The 20,467-nt window shown below is 37.2% G+C and overlaps 2 protein-coding genes across 7 annotated transcripts in view; one reads left to right on the plus strand and one right to left on the minus strand.

The window, feature by feature from the left end:
- Nucleotides 1-318: 318 nt before the first annotated feature.
- Nucleotides 319-12,677, minus strand: LOC131793279 (ATP-dependent RNA helicase DDX24). 5 transcript variants are annotated; one of them, XM_066174410.1, is made up of 17 exons: nucleotides 12,354-12,677; nucleotides 11,200-11,285; nucleotides 10,105-10,289; nucleotides 9,411-9,571; nucleotides 8,483-8,731; nucleotides 7,425-7,535; nucleotides 6,952-7,076; nucleotides 6,650-6,783; nucleotides 6,262-6,383; nucleotides 5,859-6,028; nucleotides 5,241-5,352; nucleotides 4,516-4,633; nucleotides 3,295-3,391; nucleotides 2,922-2,999; nucleotides 2,596-2,660; nucleotides 2,204-2,302; nucleotides 324-1,776 (listed from the first exon to the last, which is right to left on the minus strand). In XM_066174410.1, exons 1-17 carry the CDS (start codon nucleotides 12,549-12,551, stop codon nucleotides 1,694-1,696), a joined length of 2,193 nt encoding a protein of 730 aa, XP_066030507.1. In that variant the 5' UTR covers nucleotides 12,552-12,677; the 3' UTR covers nucleotides 324-1,693. The 5 variants fall into 5 exon arrangements, 3 of the variants coding, with proteins under 3 accessions (XP_066030509.1, XP_066030507.1, XP_066030508.1); XM_066174411.1 differs by lacking the exon at nucleotides 11,200-11,285 and having other exon boundaries at nucleotides 10,105-10,288; XR_010719123.1 differs by lacking the exon at nucleotides 3,295-3,391 and having other exon boundaries at nucleotides 1,743-1,776.
- Nucleotides 12,678-12,748: 71 nt separating this feature from the next.
- Nucleotides 12,749-20,467, plus strand: part of LOC131788376 (RNA-splicing ligase RtcB homolog) — a 117,545-nt gene continuing 109,826 nt past the window's right edge. Inside the window, exons 1-8 of one of the 2 annotated variants that reach the window (XM_066174414.1) lie at nucleotides 12,749-12,883; nucleotides 16,792-16,870; nucleotides 16,963-17,030; nucleotides 17,926-17,974; nucleotides 18,499-18,549; nucleotides 18,970-19,064; nucleotides 19,512-19,573; nucleotides 19,928-19,977. In XM_066174414.1, the coding sequence (XP_066030511.1) occupies nucleotides 12,782-12,883; nucleotides 16,792-16,870; nucleotides 16,963-17,030; nucleotides 17,926-17,974; nucleotides 18,499-18,549; nucleotides 18,970-19,064; nucleotides 19,512-19,573; nucleotides 19,928-19,977 (556 nt within the window). In that variant the 5' untranslated portion in view covers nucleotides 12,749-12,781. Of the gene's footprint in view, nucleotides 12,973-16,791; nucleotides 16,871-16,962; nucleotides 17,031-17,925; nucleotides 17,975-18,498; nucleotides 18,550-18,969; nucleotides 19,065-19,511; nucleotides 19,574-19,927; nucleotides 19,978-20,467 lie in introns of both variants that reach the window. The other variant, XM_066174415.1, reaches the window with a different exon arrangement.

Below are 20,467 nucleotides of genomic sequence, written 5' to 3' on the forward strand. Positions count from 1 at the left end.
TCAAGTTGTAACTTTTGCAAGCACCAGCAGGCCAAAGTAATTGAATTCAGCTCGATGGATTACGACTCTGCAGAACGTGATCCACTAAATTAAGGGTTGACTTAACCTGTTTTGTCTCCATGCTGCATTTGGCTCGCATAATGGTGTAATACATATAATAATATAAAATATAATCATTATCATAGAAAATGTAGATTTTTACCGCCTTGATGTGCAAGTGTTAAAATGAAGAATTGTGTAGAGATCTAGTTGCCTCCTTTTACGCACTTTTCTCTTCATTTCGGATGCCGTTTGTCAGTCATGTCATAAAAAAACCTTAGCAATACCCGGCATCTGTCTGGGAATCGAGATCTGGCCCGCACTCGACAGAATGGAGGAAGTAGAGCCTTCAAAAGAAACAAAACAAAACAAAACAACACAAAAAGATTCACTTTACCGTGACAATGCAAATTGCGTTCGAAATGAAATAGCTCGTAAAGATGGAAGGCAATGCAGCACAGCGTCACGGCTCATAAAAGCGTACAGTGTAGACCGAGCCATAAGTTAAAACTGGTGCTTTGTGGATTAGTCTGTCCTAATGGAATTAAGATCGCAAATCAAGCCACCTAACCACACCAGTCTTGGCTTACAGTTTGGGATGTTGATCGGTCATCAGGACCGAGAGAGACAAGGTAGAATCGGGTCATCAGATTTCACATACGACTAAGCCCTGCGCGTACTCACGTCAAATCGCCAATTTCACCCAATTTCACACATATTCTCATAGCATTGATACCAAAACAACATTCACGCATAAACTAAACGGCAAAGATTCAAGGGAAGTTTAGTGTGAACGAGTCTTAGAGTGAATTCTCAGAAAATGACTTATTTATTGGAAAAGGGTTATTCTTCACGTCTCCTCAAGTAACGTCATGCACACCTACGTATAGTTTAGCCCTCTTAATATTAAAATCTTAGCACAGCCTTCCAACGATTTCTCTCACATTCTGGGGTCTCAGTACATTTAAGTAGCTGCCGATGATGTAATGAGCAAATGTGCCAGAAAAGGCGTAAGATGAAACCTAAACACGAGTCCCTGCTCAACAAACGGCGGTAGACCGGCTTTTACTGAATCTCCTGCTTACTACACATCTACATATTTTTTAAAAATTTTTTTATATATATGAACTAGCGAAAGGTTTGCGGACAACATTTGTCAAGCATGTGAAAAATAATTTCCCTTTAAAACAGCGTTTTCAGTTCCTTTCCGACCCATTCTTGAAATCTTCATATCACCAACGGCAATATGTGACTGAAATAATCCTAGCTTTTAAATTCGGGCCACTGAGTAAAGAACAAAACATCTGTAAATCAATTCAAATCACAAATCAAGAAAATGCACAAAGTGGACATGTGTTGTCAGACTGTGACTAGTTGCTTTGTCCAGTCGTATTATACCGCGAGTCTGAAGGGTGGTGTCCCGAAGATATATGAACGCCATTGCTTCAAGTTACATTGTATCCATATAGCATCGGGGTCAAAGACTTTAAGACGAAATTTTAGTTTAATCTACCACTGACTAGTCAACCTTGCTCAAATTAACTCTTTCTCTTCCAGTCCAGTTGTTACAAGTAAGAATCTTTCTCCATTTCGTGTTTTTTAATCTCCCTTCTTCTTTCACGATCAGTTGTCGACCTCGTTTGAAGAATGCAAGTTACGTTTTGCTTTTCTTGTTTCTTTTCTTTCTTCTTACATCTTCAACAGCCACTTTTTCATTATCTTCCAAATTCGTTTCGGCTGTGTATACCAAAATAAAACGAACATTTAGACAGTTGGCACATAACGAGGAAAAGAAAAAAGCATTTACTTAAAGGACAAGAAAACCAGCGGATGGCAGCAGGACGAGAGAAGATAAAAGACAAACTAACAAACAAACAAAACAGTAACATAAAGGAAAAGAAAAGGAAAGAAGAAAAAAAGGTGCCTAGCCTAAAAACTTTTCTTCTATTTCACTAGGGGAAAACTTTTGTCCCCTTGAGGTAATTTTGACTTCTTTTAAATTCCTCCGCTATTTTTCTTATTTTTTTCTTTCTAAGGTTGCCCAGTTGACACTAAGTCTCTTAAATCATTAACAATACTCTTCACTAAAGATCACAAAACGATGTGTTTAGCAACACATTATTTTGTCCCTCAAAATACTCTTGTTTCTCTACTCACTTAATACCTTTGATCCCTGGCATCATAAGGGATCCAGTTTTAGTCGGGTACTTTCCACTAAAACCAGCAGGAATCAGAGGTGTCTTCAGCAAACCAGTAAGTTCCGCTGTAAAATAAAACGGCACTGATATAGATCCTATAAAAAAATTTACCAATAAATGAAAGGAGCACTCGACTCAGGCTAAGCTAACGCTAACCCACACAAGGCTGGAAATCAAGACTGTTTACTACCTTTTCATACTTTCCTTTCACATAGAACTCAAACATAAGAACCATAGGGACAATAATCCCCACCCCACCCATTTTGATTTCACTAAGATATTATCAGCCTGCAAGATCCATTATTTTTGGTGGGACTGTCAGTACAACCATTGTCTGCCTTAACTAAAGGTTGATTACCTTTCGATTGCTTCAGCTTTACTTGTCGCTCTTTCCTTTCTCCCTGATCTCCGAGATCTTCCAGTCTGTAAAAAACTGTTTTAAGGAAAATAAACTGAACAGGACAGTTTATAAAATGTGACATCAAACCTTCAAGACAGTAAAGTTCCAGAACACCAGTTCCGCCCGTTCCGTTAAAATGTTTTCTGACAATAAATGCATTCAAGCCCAAACCACCTAAGACTGATGTTGAGGCTGGTAGTCTAGTTAGTCCCAGACCATGTGATAGCACACAGGAGCTAAGAATGTGCATGTAAATGTATGAATTATCTCATCGAAAAAGATACAAATTTTCGTCAACTTCAATGTCCATGGCTTTGGCAGAGGCAAGTATCCAGTCATTACTTGACTTTTTGCGCCTAAATCTGTGAATATGGTTCGATGGCTTTCATTAAAGGGGGAGTTTAGACAAAGAGAAAGGGAGGGGAGGGGGGGGGAGGGTTGGAAGGAATTGAGAATGAAGGAGAGAACATCCGTAATTGCGTGAACAATTCTTTGTACGAAAAATGCTGCGCTGTCAAGCTCGATTATCAATTTGGGCCTTTTTCTTACGCGAAAAGACAAACAAACAAAACAAAAAACGAAGGGCTAACCAAAAGATAATTGCCATATTTCTCTTTTCCTTTCTTTCTTTTTTTTTTTTTTTTTATCTTCACCTACTTGTGTTCTTCTTTGTCAATTTGCTTGGCGAGAGAAATTCTTTTCCTAATGGAGGACATAAAAGACACATCAACTGGAAAGGAGTCTAGCTCGTTTCCTGCAACACAAAATTTTAAAAAGAATAAAATCAAGAAAACAAATCTGAACAAAAAAATGAAACAAACAAACGAACGACACGAGAGACTGTAAGTTAACCCTTAAACGCCTATTAATGACTGGCATCTAGTTTCTTCTGACAGCATCACTCCTGAATCAAACATAAAGGTCACGAGAATACAGGGAACGACCACCTAAAGAAACTCTTGATTGTTAAACAAATTCTCTTTGTTAGTTCCATAGAAAATTCGTGGAAAATGGTGTGGAGAAAATGCAAACTGATTTTTAAGGGTGTAAAGGGTTAAATTGTCGTCGGGCTCAGTAAACTCCTAGAGTCGATTGCGATGTACCTTTTCCTCCTAAAATATTGGTTGCAGCTAAAAGAAATATTTATCATCTAGAGGGGTATCATCTTCGTGCCATGACAAATTTTCTTAACCATGTGATCCATAAGAGTGACCAGCCTCCAACTTCTCCTAACGACTGTCACCCCCAAGTAAATATTTTTAAAAAGGTTATAAATGTATCAAACACAAGATATTGGGTACTTAAAATTAACTTCTAACCTTGTTATCAAATGGGTATCCAATCATTCTCCTGTTAACAAAGCTATCCGTACTCGCATTAGGTAGGATAACCCAACTACGAATGAACGGAGCAACCATTACACGTCATCAACCCAAAATGCCTTGCGTACCTAACAAGATGGCGAAGGGGGGTAGTTCGAACTTGCCGTGAAGGCCAGTTTTGAAAGCGGAAAAAAAAATTAACAAGGTTACAGGTATGGTTTTAAGGACCAGATATCTTGAGTTGATATATTTTGAGCTCTTTTACCAGTATTTGCTTTAAAACTGCAGGTTCCCTTTAAAGTCACGAGAATAGGGGACATGATCACCAACTAAAGAAGCTCTTGATTGTTACACGAAATCTCCATGTTAACACCTTAAGAAATATATAGAGAACAGTATGCATGGAGAATATGCATACTGATGTTAAGGAGTAAAGATTTATCTAACTAAAAAGGAAATTTAGACGAATGGCACCTCAAACTGAGGGGGATTTCCAAATAACCTTTTAGAGTTTAACTGTTAAAGAGATACGTTGGAGATAATAAAGACACATCACCTCCATTAAGCGTCTTCATAATTTTCTTGTATGATCCCATTTCTTCTGGGCCAACAAGAACGACACTCAGACCTTCTCTGCTCGCTTTAGCTGTCCGTCCACTGCGGTGAATGTAAAGCTGTTAACGAACACAGAGAAAGAATTTAGGAACGCAGGATCACATGAGATGGTTGCGCTAAAGTTAATACTTACATTGTGGTTACATCATTACACAACAGTTCATTATTAAACGAGATACAACTCAGGACGATAAACGAAAACAAACTGATCCTTCCATATAAACTGCATTTGGAGAACAGAGTCAATTTTTTTTCTAAATCAAAAATCATTAACTGAAATGAATTATGTTTTGATTTCGGTAGGTAAACCTCACACATTAACTCAAATTGGAAACAAAACAAAAACGTAGAAAATGAAGTTTTAAAAAGAATTAAAGAAATACAATAAAATAAATTTAGAGAAAGAATTTGGGCGTCAACTGCGTTCGAACTTTGCTATCCACATTCTGGTTGAGCTTCTCTTATAGTTGAGACTTGTAGCCCACACCTTGATCAACGCATGGTCGGTTGAAGCAGCGTGCCTCCCAAAGCCTTTTGTCAAGGTAGAGTTTCGCGGAGAATGAAAGCACTGCCGCCAAAAAGCAATCGTTTCCGTTCCCGCCTACGGCACAGGCTAACCACCGACACAAGCTAACCAACCGTACACACATACTTGCACGTACTAACATCAGGGTCCTTCGGGACTTGATAGTGAATTACATGCTCAACAGCTGGTATGTCCAAACCTCTCGCGGCAACATCTGTAGCCAGAAGTAAGCCACTCGCACTTTGCTTAAATCTAACAGGCAAGAAAAAAAATTAGCCAAAAGTCTATGCTGGTGTAAAATAAGTCCTATCCAGCTTTAAATATTCTCTAAGGGGGGAGAGGGGCGGGTTTTAATCAGTCAAGGCGATCCAGTTATAGTCTACGTATAAAGGAAATTCCATTGTCAATCAAGATTGGTTTAATAGGTCAGTCAGGTCGTAAACTAAACTCACTGTTTTGATGAAAAAAAAAAATAGTAATAAGATCATGATGATTCTGATCCAAGGCCACATAACACGCGTGTCGCCTAGTGTTTTGCGCAAAGCAAGTTGCAGAATAAAGAACGTGAAAGACGCAACAGGAAAAAAACGTTATCTACAAAATTAGGTTCTTAATTGTTGCTTTGATCTGTTTTGCTGTTTTTTTTTTTCCTTTGTTTCGTGGTTTTTTTTTTGTTCTTGGTTTTTATTCTTCTTTTTGTTTGTTTCGTTTGTTTCATTGTTTTTTGTATTTTCCATTTCAATCAGTTTTCACCTGACCTGTCTAAATTCTTTAATCTTTGCCTTTGTTGCATGCTGGCGTGAAGAACCCACGGGTCACAGTCCAGTAGCCTAAACAAAGAGCCCAGTCTCCTCACACAGTCCACGGTGTTGGAGAAAACCAAAGTACGGCCTGGGTACTGGGAAAGGAAATAGTAGAGATATAGGTCCTAGAAAGAAAATTCAAAATAAATTTTAATGAGGTGATTTTTACAGCAACTGTATGTTTCGTAGTTCTCCTTCGATTTCACTTGGTACACCTCTGTGGCTCCGTGGATCATGTTCCTAGACAGTGCGGTGTACATGTAGATGCATTTGGCTCAAAATAATAATAAAAAGTAATAAAAAGTGTATCCTGGATCTTAAAGTGTTTCGCTTCCTTGTCAGCTCAACTATTACAAACCTTCTCTTCAATTGCACACGAGATCTTTGCTTCCGTCAGGGTTTCTACGGTTCCTCTCTTGTTACTGACATCGATAATTTTACAACTGTTCTTCTGCAGCCCAACTTTGTCCATCAGCGACACTAAAAATGTAAAATGCAAAGAGTATTGCTGTTGACAGAAGAACACAAGCCGATCAACTTAATCATGTTTAACTAAGATGTTAGATAACAAAGACAAAAGCAAAAACAACACAATAAAAACTTCGACACACTTGATAAAGCCGCAAATTTTTGGGTTTTAAATGATGGATAATTTAAATCATTTCATTCCTTCAGTAATAGCTGATAAAATACGTTGATGCTATCTCTAGCTTCTATTACTCTGAGTCAAATATGCCGTGATTTACCTAAGCCTTCTTCACTTGTGATCTTCTTTTCTTTTCCTTTCCTCTTAAACGACTTTGGAAGAGTTAAAGTTGCAGAGAAAATAAACTTCTGTAGATGTCTTCGCTTTGCAGTTCCTTCATCTTCATCATTATCACTGCGAAAAAGAAACACTAAAGTTAAAAGTTTATAAAAAGAGAGTCATTTACCTCAGCTTACAGGTTGGCTGTCAAGAAAACCATTTCAGAAAGAGAAGCCTGAAAAAATTAAAGTTTCAATGGAAATTGAAGTCCATTTCTAATATAAATGTAGATGTGGTATGTACCTCTTTCTATGAATGAGCTCCAATATTGAAGACAATTCTTGAAAGTGGCCTTGCTCCACCATTCTGTCTGCCTCGTCAATTACAAGATATCTCAAGTGCTCCAAGCGGCAGACATGCTCTTCCCCCTGAAATTAAACGCCGCGAGCAGATATCTCTAGAATCATCCATTTGATATAAAGAGGCTACACTCCAATTTGACTGTTGGTTATTGAAAAAAAAAGAAAGAAAAAAAAACACGCCAGGTAATGATGTTTACATAGCAGTGGAAAATGCTTACAGCTGTGCTCATTATTTTTACGGCGTTTTACGAACGGAAAAACTTACGCGACATTGGAAATCCAACTTTATGCTGAAAACTACACAGGTCAACCGATCTCAAGAGAAACATACCTACATGTACAAGTGTGTGTCGACTGTTTCAGATCTCTAAAAGAAAGTGAATCAGTACAACTTATGATACATGAGGTACTTACATCGGAAATCAAATCCCACAGTCTTCCCGGGGTGGCTACTATTATCTCAGGACACTTGCTTAAAAGTCTCTGTTGTTTTTGAGGTGCCATTCCTCCAACCACAGCAACAATCTTGGAAAAATAAATTTCAGTTTCAATTGTTTATTGATTCAAATAATTTTGAGGGACTTTGCTTGCTGGGTATTTCTCTGATAAAAGATACACGTTGAAACAGGACTAGAAGGGGTGGCAAGGGAGGGGAGGTTAGGGGGTAAATGGTACATCATAAGGGGTAGGATTGTAATTCTCTGAACAAAAGGGTTTTTATATACTTTGCTGATGAAGGGGCGAAGATAACATAAATATTTCAGCCCAGAATATGATACCACAAAACAATACAGCAAGGCGTGAAATTGCACCTAATACAGGCGCCAATACGATTAAATTTTTCTCTTTGGTGACCAAATCCTGAAAATTAGTCGCCAAATTGGCGAATGAGTTAAAAAGATTTGTAAAGATAAATCCGCGGCAAACTTCCTCGTTAAGTTTGTTTCCAAAACAGGTGAGCTTGAACGTTGTATATCATCCATCCCAGTGTCCACTTTGTGGCACGTAAAATATCTTTTTCCTAACATAATTTTGGAGGGTCTATCTAGAACGCTGACAGCGGAGAAAAATAGCTTTTGTTTGTCTTTAAAAATGGCGACCAACTCTTTTTTGAACTGGCTACCACTTTGAAAAATTTAAGAGCCAAGTGGCCAGCAGGAAAAAAAAACTACATGCCCTGTACAGTTTATGTTTATGTTTATGTCAGCACTGAACTTTGTCAATTTAAGTTGCTTTAGCTTATTGAGGCTACAAATTGATGTTTCCAAAAGAAAATGTAAAAAACACTTTCCAAACAAGAGATAGGTTTGCCTTCTGCTCTACTGAAAAAAATAGTATTAAATAAAGGCTATCAAGACAAAATTGACTTATGCCAATAAAAATAAAGTGATAATTGAGTTTCTAACAATGGAAAACAGAATCTAACTGTGGAGGTAACTTCCAAATTGTCAATTTAAGTACATAAAGTTTACCACTAAAGATGTATGTTTTGCAGCCTGTTTGAGATGATTTTTTATTTGTATAGCTAATTCTCTGGTTGGTGTCATTATCAATGCCAGGAGTGGTTTCTTGAGCTTGGATGTTCCAGTACCAGTTTCTGTGGCTTCTGTAGCATTATTTTTGGTAGCATTTTCTGTAGTTTCTCCTGCTTCTTGACTGGTCTTGTGGCCAAGGATGTGGGTGAGAATTGGAATCCCAAAGGCTTGTGTTTTACCTGAACCCTTGTAAAAACATATTTTAAAATTAATACACTTAAATAACATCCTCCTTAAAAACCAGCCATTCTTGAAATCAAAACTTCTCTCAAGTGATTTTATCATAACTTCAACAGAGAATTTCAGAGCATCATCCTACGTATGATATGAGAACTAAGAAACTTACAGCAATGTTATTGTAATGCACATTCTTGCATAAAGAATATTCTGCCAACCAACTATAGTATTATAACACCTACATATTGAGGGAAGAACTATCAAATTATTTCTTAAGAGATTAAAATTTAACTTTCAATCCATCTGTCAGTCAGTCTGAGTTCTTTCAAGAGGTACACTATAAACATACTTTCAGCTCAACGGCTCTCCTCAAGAGTGCTTTTACAAAAGTCATATTTGTAATTATTCAACACTCTCTTAGTACTTAGACATTAATTCAGGTCAAAGACCAGCTCTAAAGTAACAGAAACTGTTTGCTATAATGTGTGAGAAAGTCTTCTAACGTGTAAATGAGCAAGGTGTACATCATAGTAAATACATGTACATGTTGAAAAAGTATTTTTCCACTCTCTCTCTCCCTCTCAAAAAAATAAAAATAATTATTTAAAAAAGTTGTGGAACCAAGTAAACAAACAATGGATATAGCAAAAGAGACCTCTACCAATCCAACTACTCTGATTCAACTCACTGTTTCTGCTGCACCAATGATGTCCCTGTGGTGGAATATTGCAGGTGGAAGGGAGAGAGTCTGTATAGGGGTTGGTGTAGTAAAACTTTGTTCACTGAGTCCTCTCTGAACTTCTTTGGGAACACCAAGGACTTCCCAAGCACTCATATCTGCCATGGGCTCTAAAGTTTAGTTCATTCAAAATGAACAATTTAGCTATAAAATATGACTGCATCTCAACCTCATACTGTAGTGTTGGTGGGAAATATCATATTATTACAGCTGTGTGTGTTGTGGTTCAATTTTATCCTTGCTTCAAATTTTATTTTGTTTTGTTTTTGTTTTTTGGGTATTGCAATGTATGATAACGAGTTTGAAACAAAGGAAATTAAAATTTGAACCAAGGATAAAATTGAACCACAATATATGCAATGAGTTATTTGTACCTGGCTGAATATGAAATATGTCAATGAAGGTTACATAATCTAAATCAATGAATACTTTATTAATAAATAATAACAATCATAATAATAACCAACTTATTGGTAAAATTACATAATTTATAGAAAATTATATCTTTGCCAACACAATATTATCTACACAAAATGTGTCTGATTCTCTTGTTTATAGAACATTTCACGTACAATCATAGGGGTAAAATATTGTACTTTGTTTTGTGCATTTTCCATCCATAATTCCAGAAAGTAATTCTTACCTGGAGGATCTTCCATCAGTCTATTGTCAGTGACCATTTCTACTCTGTTTTGCTCTTCTGACTGGGCTTTACTTTGGGCCTTGTTTTTCTTTTTCCTCTTCTTTTTTCCCTTTGTCTGTTGGTAATTCTTTGTGCTTTTTTCAAGTTGTGTGAGTGGTGTGGTATCTGTTTGTTCCTGATTATCCTGAAGATATAAAATCAAAGGAGAATACTGTGTAGCTTTTTTGCGTATTTTTTTTTTTCTGTGAGCCAAAATTTTAGAGAAAACCAAAAAAAAGCCTGTATCCTTAAATACAAATAATTGTACATGTATGTGTAAAGACTGAAAAAATGCATGAGCATGAACCCTTGGGCCAGTGCAGTCTGCTGTCTTTGAAAAATTAAGGACAAATTGCTCTCAAAATGATTTTGATGACTTGATGTATTTTCATGTAGTTCTTGTGGAGAGTGTTACTGTTGTTTCTTTTTGCTTGTTTGTTTGTTTGTTTTTTTCATTTAAGGTACAACTAGCAGTTATCTTTAGTTTGTTTTGTTTCTGATGTCAAACACACCCAATCTAACTCAGGAGTCAAGTAATTCCATTTGAGTTGAATTGAGTTGATTGAACAACATTTTCAACCTTGCCTTGGAGCAGGTTGAGGATTATTTATTAAGTGTCATGAAATTCGACTTTTAGTAGGACATTTCCACTTTACATGGGATGGTTCATTCAGATTTTCAGTATCACAAGATGACTTAACTGCCAATTAACTTCTGGTGGGACATGGTTTGATGCTACTCTGGTTAAAGATTTAATGAATGTAACTGCAGAAGTTACAATTAATAGACCCAACATTTTGACACTCCTATCTAGTGCCTTCATCAGGGGTGATCTAAACGCTGCAACAAAAGGTCCTGTTATACCATCCCTAATTAGCTACCTTTTTTTCTGACAAGGTGTAAATAGGTGTCAGGAAGTAAGCCGCCATCATCATTAAAAGAGCGCGGGTGGAGTTAATATGCCAGGCTTCCAAACAAAGGCGCTGATGGTAACACCGATTAGTGGTGATAATTTTAGAATTATCCCACCCAATTGTATGGTTAGTTAGGCATGTGTGCTCCAATAAAGCTGAATTTTCTTTTTTGCAAAAGAAAGCTGCTTTTTGATGTTCTTTCAAACGTGTACCAAGCTGATGTTTGGTCTGTCCAGTGTATTCGTTGTCACAGTCATTGCAAGGAATAGAATAAATGGCATCAGTTTGTTGTTCTTTTGTGACAGGATCCTTAGGTTTAGCAAAAATATACCCCAAAGTCTGAGAAGGTTTTTGAGCAACTTTAATGTTGTGGCTATTCAAAATTCTCTTAATGGGTTCCATAACACCCTGAATGTAAGGAATAACAGCAAAACCAGTCGCTGGTTCCCTTTCATCAGGAGTGCTACTAGTTGTAACTGGTTTTTGGTAGTTACAGAGAGGAGTCTTTGTATGGCCATTTGCCTTTTGGACATTTGAAACATATTTCCTCTCCTCAGCCTTCGAATTGAGTGAAGATGGTAGACAGTCAGCCCTCCTGAGTAATGTTTTGGCTACAGACATTTTATGGCAAATAGGGTGGTGAGAATCGAAAGCGAATTATTTCTCTGTGTGGGTAGGTTTATGACCTGACGCCTATTTACACCTCATCAGAAAAAAAGGCAGCTAATTAGTGATGGTATAAAAGGACCTCTTGTTGCAGCATTTGGATCACCCCTGATGAAGGCACTAGACAGGAGTGTTGAAATGTTGGGTCTATGAATTATAACTTCTTTGGTTACATTCATTAAATCCTTAAACCAGAGTAGCATCAAAGCCTGTCTGATTGTCCTCCTGGTGGCCATGTTAACTTTAATATAACTTCTGGTGGGTCGATACATAAATGATTCAACCCAATTTGAATGTAATAGAGAACCCTCGATTTTGTGTCAGTATAGACTGCACAAACATACATTTATGACATACATGTATTTTCTAAGATTGGATGATGCACAGGAGACTTCATCCATAAAATTTGCTGAAAACTCTCCCATTTATTACATTTAATAATTAAAGGTGAGTAATGATAAAAAAATAAATAAACAAAAAAATTGACATACAAATATATTTTTTCCAATTTCTCAGTTACATTTACATACTCAAACTTAAGTCAAATACAAAGTAATTTCACCACGTGCTTGAATCTTATTTTCTGAATTTAACAACGCGGTAGGTTTTAAAGCACTTTAAGTAATTCACCTTCTGCGGCGGCCGCTCTTTTATTTTCTTCTTCCGAGCTGGTCCACTTGTACCAATTCCTGTTAGTTCTTTTAGATCATAATCTTTCATGACTTCAAAGGACACAAATCCATCCATTTCGCCCGCAAAGAACGAAGGATCGTCCAATACTACTGGTTCCCATTTCCGCTTCTTCCCTTTCGAATTCTTCTCTGCCATTATAGAGCAATGAGCAAAGAGCTTTAACTGAGAAACTGAATGTAAACGCTCTTTTGAATAACAGCAACAATTCTGGTTTATCCCTAGAGAGTTAATAAAAACACTCTCACGTCGTCCGCCATTATGGATTACTTGCCAGAGATATGATATGCGCTGATTTACCGCGACAGATTTTTCTCTCTTCGCTGAATCAGCTGAAACCGTTGTGAAACGGGAATGAAAGGACTAACATGGCGAAAGAACACCGTACATTTAAAGAGGAGTGCTCTTTCATTGAGCGCTTGAACAAAAACTCGTTCCTTATTAAGAAAGACTTTGTCCCAAACATGAAGGTAAGTGAACGCGAGCCAAACATCGGATCGGAGGCCCAACTCCAGCTGAGTAGCGTGCGCATCAAAATACACGTCCTACGATGTAATACGTGAGAATGTTCATATTAGGCCATGTTCATCTAAAATAAATCCCCTTACACCTGCCATATCCGTCAAAGTAATTTCCTTCTTTGAGATAGGTTTTGTCACGACGAAAATTGGTTCAACTAGATTTTTAAAGGGGTAAGTTTCTAAAGAAACTGTGGTGCTGCGTCGGTGGGAGAGTATAGCAGGTAATTTAGTGTTAACAACTGGGTTGAAAACGTAAATTAGTCACCGTAAAGGGTAAAAAAGCTGACGTTTCGAGCGTTAGCCCTTCGTCAGAGCGATTGTAATAAATTATTGTTTCGAGCGTTAGCCCTTCGTCAGAGCGATTAGAGGAATTGTGGGTTGTGTGTGGATTTATATGTAGAAAGTGGAGCTACGCCATTGGTGAGAATATGGTGACGAGAAAACAGGAATAAATTAGGTGAATGAAAAGCGCTCGTTGATTCCGTGGGGATTAAGGGTGCCGATTTGGAATATAAATTTTTGTTCTCGTGTTTTACGGCTTTCCGAACTGCCTAGATGTAAGGAAAGGCCGCAAACTGCCATATGCTGTTTAGAATGATAAGGAAGATTAAAGTGTCTAGCGACTGGCTTGGATGCGTCCTTGTCCTTTCTTTCCACATCGCGAAGGTGTTCTCGGAATCGGTCACCCAGTCGTCTTCCTGTCTCGCCGATGTATAACTTATTGCAATAAGTGCAAGTTATGCAGTAAATAACATTGGCGGAGGTACACGTAAAGTGATCAATGATCTTAATGGATCTTTTGGGTCCCGATATTTTCTCTACGTTATGAATGAAAGGACAAGTTTTGCATCGTGAGCGAGCGCATTTAAAAGTTCCAGATTGGTCATAGGTTTGAAATGAACTCCTGACTAAAAAGTTGCCTATGTTTTTGTCACGTTTGAATGAAATAAGTGGGGGTTGCGAAAAGATAGTGCCAGTCTCTGAATCGTTTTGGAGTAATTTAAAATTTTTAAGAATGATAGATTTAACTGCGTGGTTGTGAGGGTGAAATGTAAGAGTAAATGGAATGCGGTCAGTGTTCTCCTTCTCGGCCGTTTGTAGTGCTGCCTGACGATCGATTTGTTGGGCACGGTGGTAGCCCGCTTGAACGACAGAAACAGGATAGCCGCGTTTATCGAAAAACTGGCACATTGTCTCTGATTTTTCGGAAAAATCAGAGTCGTCACTACATAAACGACGAAGTCTGAGAAACTGTGAAAAAGGTATGGAGTTCTTGACGTGTGATGGATGTGAGGATGAATACAACAAGTAACTATGTGAATCTGTAGGTTTGTAGTAAACACTAGTACATAAGCCGTTGCCTTCAATTGAAATTTTGATGTCTAGAAAAGCCAAAGAAGTGTCGGAAATTTCCCAGGTATATTTAAGAGCCGGATGAAAGGAATTGACGGCGGTTATAAATTGAGTGAGCTCCTCTTTGGTAGAGGAGGTAGCGCCGATGCAATCGTCAATGTAGCGGCCGTAGAGTTGAGGTTTTGGGCCGTGGTATTGGCTAAAAAATTGATGTTCGATAAAAAAACCTACAAAAAGATTGGCGTAGCTGGGTCCCATTTTAGTACCCATGGCCACGCCATTAGTTTGTTTGTAGTAGTTACCACCGAATGAAAAGCAATTGAGTGTGAGTACTAGTTCGGCCAGACGGAGTAGTGTTTCAGAGCTAGGTTCCTTAACAGTGCGTTGATCGAAAAAATGTTTGAGGGCCCGGAGACCTTCGTCATTGGGAATGACAGTGTAAAGAGATGTTATATCCATGGTGAACATAAGTTTGTTTTGGTCGAGGAAACTAAAGTCACGCAAAATTTCAAGTGCGTGTTGGCTGTCCTTAATGTAAGACGGTAGAGTTTTGACGATAGGTGCCATAATTTTGTCTAAATAGCTGGAAATAAGTTCAGTGGGACAACTGCAGGCAGAAACGATGGGTCGACCTGGGTTGTTAGGTTTGTGGATTTTAGGTAAAAAGTAAATACAAGAAGTTCTAGGAGTAGTAATGATAAGATTTTTAGCAGTGGCCGGCAATTCTTGTTTAGCTATAAGATCGTTAATGGTATTTTTGACAATGTTTTGGTTAATTAAAGTGAGATCTTTGTCGACTTTAGCATAAAAGGAGGTGTCAGAAAGTTGCCGCAAAGCTTCTTTTTGATAGAGGTCGGCCCGCCAAACAACAACTGCACCGCCTTTGTCGGCCGCCTTAATGACAATGTCTTTGCGTTTTTTTAGACTTCTTAGTGCCGACCACTCTTTCGAAGAAAGATTGGAAAATTTGGTGTTACGATTTACGGTGTTACTGGAGTGTTTCGAAAGTATCTTTGTTCGAGGTGTTAGAATCATCCTCTTTGTCATGAAAAAAGGCTTTCAACTGAACGCGGCGAAGGAATTTTTCAACGTCTTGCTTAACTGAAAATTCATCGGTTTTTTGTGATATGGGAACAAAATTTAAGCCCTTCCTGAGAACTGATTTTTCTGAATCGGAAAGTAGTAAATTTTCTGGAATGGTAACTACAGTTTTGAGGTTTTCAGGCGATGAGTCGTTAGTAACTTGAGGGCCGATAAGTTGGTCGAGTTTCTGGGCCTTAATTTGGTGCAAATGTTTAAAAAATTTAGAATTGGCATCTTGAATTTTGGCACGAATGGATTGTACTAAAACAGCTGACAGATTTTGGAAAGTTCAGAGCGGCAATGTAGAATTTGTTCGGTGAGTTTGTTACGTTTTTGGCACATAGCTCTGATTGTGATTCTCATAATATTACGTGAAAAAGAATTTTGGGCGCACTGAATTTGGTGACGATATTGATTCGAATGAGAAAAAGAAGATGTGTGAAAATTGGAGCGAAAACCCTTAGGAATAACTTTGGAATGAAGGCAACGTCCGATGAAATGGATGTGACTACAAAACCTAGTTTTGGCGAAAATGAGAACGGCTAAACGGAATGCTAGATCTTTACTAATTGGGGGGAAAGGAAAAAGATAACTTACGATTTCCCGGCGTAGCTCCTTGGTAAGTTTCTTCAAGCTTGGCATGGTCCGTAGCTGTGAGATCTGTAGATAGAAAAATTCTAAGGCAAGAGTTAGTGGTCGCAGCAAATAAATGACAAATGAATAAAGGGGTAAGTTTCTAAAGAAACTGTGGTGCTGCGTCGGTGGGAGAGTATAGCAGGTAATTTAGTGTTAACAACTGGGTTGAAAACGTAAATTAGCCACCGTAAAGGGTAAAAAAGCTGACGTGTCGAGCGTTAGCCCTTCGTCAGAATCGCTCTGACAAAGGGCTAACGCTCGAAACGTCAGCTTTTTTACCCTTTACGGTGGCTAATTTACGTTTTCAAGCCAGTTGTTAACACTAAATTACCTGCTCAACTAGATTTTGTTCAACCCCCCCCCCCCCCTTACACACCTTTTCAGCCCACGTTATGATCAAATCCTAGCCCCCTGCTCCCCCTCCACGTCTCTTATGTCAGGACTGTTTCCTCTTTTTTTTTTTTGTTTCAATCAGTCAATTCACGAACTACAGTCAAACCTGTCTTAGGTGGCACCGTATTTAAGCAATTGCACTGTATTGAACGCCTTATTCCCGTGGGTGACGACTTAATACAGGGTTGACCAAATTGTATCCATTATCCATCTCCATTTCCCCAAGTTGCAGACTGTGGCGTTTTTCTATAAATTGTTGCAAGAATGTTCTAGTCAATTAGTACCATGGACAAATTTTTACACACTCTTTCAGATACAAGACTTGAGCTGTGCATTGCAGCTATTCGACTCCTAAGTTCACACTATTCTTTTCTTTTTCTTTTTCTTTAAAGGTTGAAGGTATCTTCTATATAAATGAGTTGCTGGAAAAGCTAATGTTTGATGAGCTGAAGAACTGGGCTGGAACTCAAGGTACAGTACTCTGAACATTTGGAATATAATACTGTTGTATTTGCTGCATTTGTCTTATTCCTTTTATACAGTTAAATTAAATTGCTCTCCAGGTATTGGTGGTTTCCTTCCTGGTGTAAAGCAGATTGCAAATGTTGCAGCTTTGCCTGGAATTGTTGGTGTAAGAATGATCATAACTTTTTCTTGTTGAAATTATAACTTAGTGTAATTGAAACTTGTTCAACCCTGGACCCAGTGGTTGGAAGGATGATAAGTGCTAACCCAGAGTTAAAATTAATTTTAATCAGGGTGTGTTCAATCCTTTGTTTAAAAGCCTTTTTAGAATAATTTGCTATAATTTCTTTAGAGCATCCAATCGTCAAATTGCAGACTAAAAGAATTGTACATACTGAATTTTATTTGAAAACTTTCAGATATGAAATCAGATTTCACACTGACTGTTAGTTGTCTTAACTCAGCTTTTAACAAACTGACCCTGTACTCTTGGGAAGCAGAGAAAGTATAAAGTGGAGATGACTGAAGAGTTTCTTGTTATACAGTTTTTGTTTCCATAGTATTTTCACATAAAGATTTCACTCAAAGTGGTGCCAAATAGAGCATCCAGTTATCCAGTCACATCCAGTTATCCCATTATTTCAGAATTTTGGTTTGTTGAACTTTCTCTGTGGTAAAATTTTATTTCCTTCTCAATACTTTTAGAAAATTCTGAAATTATATGAGTCGAATACTAGTATCCTAATATCCTTCTCAGGGAAAATGCACATATTTTTTCCAGGCGAAAGAAGTCCTGAAAAAAGTACTTTCAGAAACAATATCATTCATCTTTAGATGGATTTATCATCTCTGAAAGAACTTGTCATCTCGTCAATAGGACTATATGAATGACAATATACCCCCAGGCAGAGCTTTTTTTATCATCTTTTTTTTTTAATGGAAAAATCTGTAATTTTGACAACATTCCAAAGCAATACCACCAAACAACAGTAATAAAAAAAGGCTATGCATCTCCATTTCTATTCTAAAATGTTTACTCAAATTTTTTACTTGGCCCTCAGAGATCAGTTGGACTACCAGATGTTCATTCTGGCTATGGGTTTGCTATTGGTAAGTTACAACTCACACATCTGTAATATATAAAATGTAATGTCCAATTGATTGTAAAATAAAACTCAGGTTTAAATTGGATTTCATTTTTTAATATAGGCTAATTGCTCAGTGGTTGTTCTAGAAAAGTAACAGTATGCTTCGACCATTCAGAGGCAATACTGAAAGCAATCAAAATTAAGTCATTCTTGCTCTCTCATTCTTAAAGTTGGTTGCATGTTCATAGTTCATAGTCTCATCTTTGTTCTTATTTGCTACGGTAATTACCCTTGATTGGAAGGGATTTTGCAATTCTCTGACAAAGTAGTTAAAAACTGATTTAAAAATTATAATTACAATTCCTTGAGATGGAGTAATCTTTCTTTTTATTAACAGAATTCTAAGTCATAACATTTATGTGACTCTTATGAGACAAGGTGCCAAAAGTGAAGGGGACTGCTTGTCTCTCACAAAAAAGAAGTAATTTGGAAACTCACCTGTGAGCAGGACTCTATTTCTTTTATTTCTTTTTTCTCTTTTTGTAGGGAATATGGCAGCCTTTGACATGTCTCTTCCGGAAGCAGTTGTTTCTCCTGGTAAAGTTAAAAAAAAGTCTACTTCATAAATGAATTGGTGAACAGATTTATTAATGATTGATCAAAATTACAAGCTAGTGTAGCAAGACCAAAGTAGCAATGAAATACCTTATATGCTATTCTTTGAGTTTGTTCTGAATTGGTCATTTTATATTTACTTGTTATGCAAGATGGTGATGACAAACACAAGCCATTTCTTTGCATGGCTTTCAATTGGCCATAAAACATGCATATTATTTAAAAATTGTTCAAGTCCTTGTGGCACTGATCACAAAATTTTTGACAACTTGTTGTTCTTGAAATGTATTTTTTCATTGTATGATTACTTTAAAAGAAGTCTCCCATCTAAATCTGATTTTAAAGAAGTTCTTATTGTTTATAATCATGAGAAGTACTCATACAAAAGATCATCTGTGTTAGGTGGTGTTGGTTTTGATATCAACTGTGGAGTGCGACTACTGAGGACAAACCTTGATGAGAAGGATGTCAAACCTGTTAAAGAACAATTAGCACAGGTAAAGGGTAAAGTACATCATGGTTAAATTTCCTCTTCTTCCTTTTGACTGCCATTTACCCCCTTGGTACAAATTTCTTTCTCTCCCCACTCCTCCTCTGCTACAAGTATCTAAGATATAATTTTCACCTAGAGGATACTGAGCACTCACCTGCCATAATTTGGCCTGCTTTAGCTTGCCTCAGGCTGGGTGCATTTCTACATGTACATGTACTTACACAATGTATCTTTCATGTAATGAGCACAGAGGACTTCAGTTATCTGAAACATTTGCAAACCAGCAAAACATGAAGAGAACTGTTATATTTTTTGTTTCAGTTTGTTTTGGTTTGTTATGGTTTTTTGTTTGTTGTTTGTTTGTTTGTTTGTTTTCATGTTTCTTGTTAGTTATGCTAACATTCCTAATTTCCATAATATTTGTTTCTTTTTTTTTTTCTTCTCATTTCAGTCACTTTTTGATCATATTCCTGTTGGTGTTGGCTCTAAAGGTGTTATTCCCATGGGTGCAAAGTAAGCTGAGTTTTTCATCTCTTGTACAACTTGTCAGTCAAAGCTGTTTATTCTGACTTCAGTTACAAGCTTAACCCTTTCACTCCCAAGATTTCATTGGTAATTTTCCTTACTTTCTGTCATACTATCCCTATGATGATAGTTTGGAGAATTTGATATTGGATCAACTGATACCAGTGATTCCCAACTTGATATTTTTCTTTATCCTTATTACTTGTCTGCTTGATAGTAAATTGAGATTGTAAGGAGAAATTCTGTCTTGGTCACTCATGGGAGTTAAAATGTTAATACTGTATTGGTCCATTACTTTTTTTCTGTAGTCATTTTAATATTTCTTATCATTTTCTCCAACAGAGATCTCGAGGAAGCTCTCTCAATGGGGATGGATTGGTCCTTAAGAGAAGGTTTGCCATTTTCTTAAATTTTCTTTTAGGTTGTATTTTTAAGGGGGTGTCTTATGAAAGCCATACAGTTAATAGAAGGTGTGAGGATGTTTTTAATTCATTTTCGAGTTGATTTGGGTGATGGTAAATTAGGAAATTCCAAATAAGGGTGTTCAATGGGTAGTTTTTATCGGAAAGAGGCAAGTGAGAAGTGGACAACAGAGAAAGGGTCACTGGGAAATTTAGATATACATCGTACATGTGCCATCTCAAAGAAGTATTTTAAAAGAATTTAAAATTACGTTACCTGGTATTAAGGTGAACAAAATTGGAAGTTGAAAATCGTGACGGTCATATTTAAGAATGGCTGCCTGTCAGGATCGAGAATTGTCCGTCAACGACCATTTTGGTGAATTGCTCATATTTTGCTCAAAGATGCCCTTTGATAAACTATTTTCAAAAATCATGTTTTTAAGTTTCAGCGATTATTAAATTTTCATAAATTTGCGAA

The sequence above is a fragment of the Pocillopora verrucosa genome, chromosome 11, assembly GCF_036669915.1.
Source record: "Pocillopora verrucosa isolate sample1 chromosome 11, ASM3666991v2, whole genome shotgun sequence".
Taxonomy (NCBI): domain Eukaryota; kingdom Metazoa; phylum Cnidaria; class Anthozoa; order Scleractinia; family Pocilloporidae; genus Pocillopora; species Pocillopora verrucosa.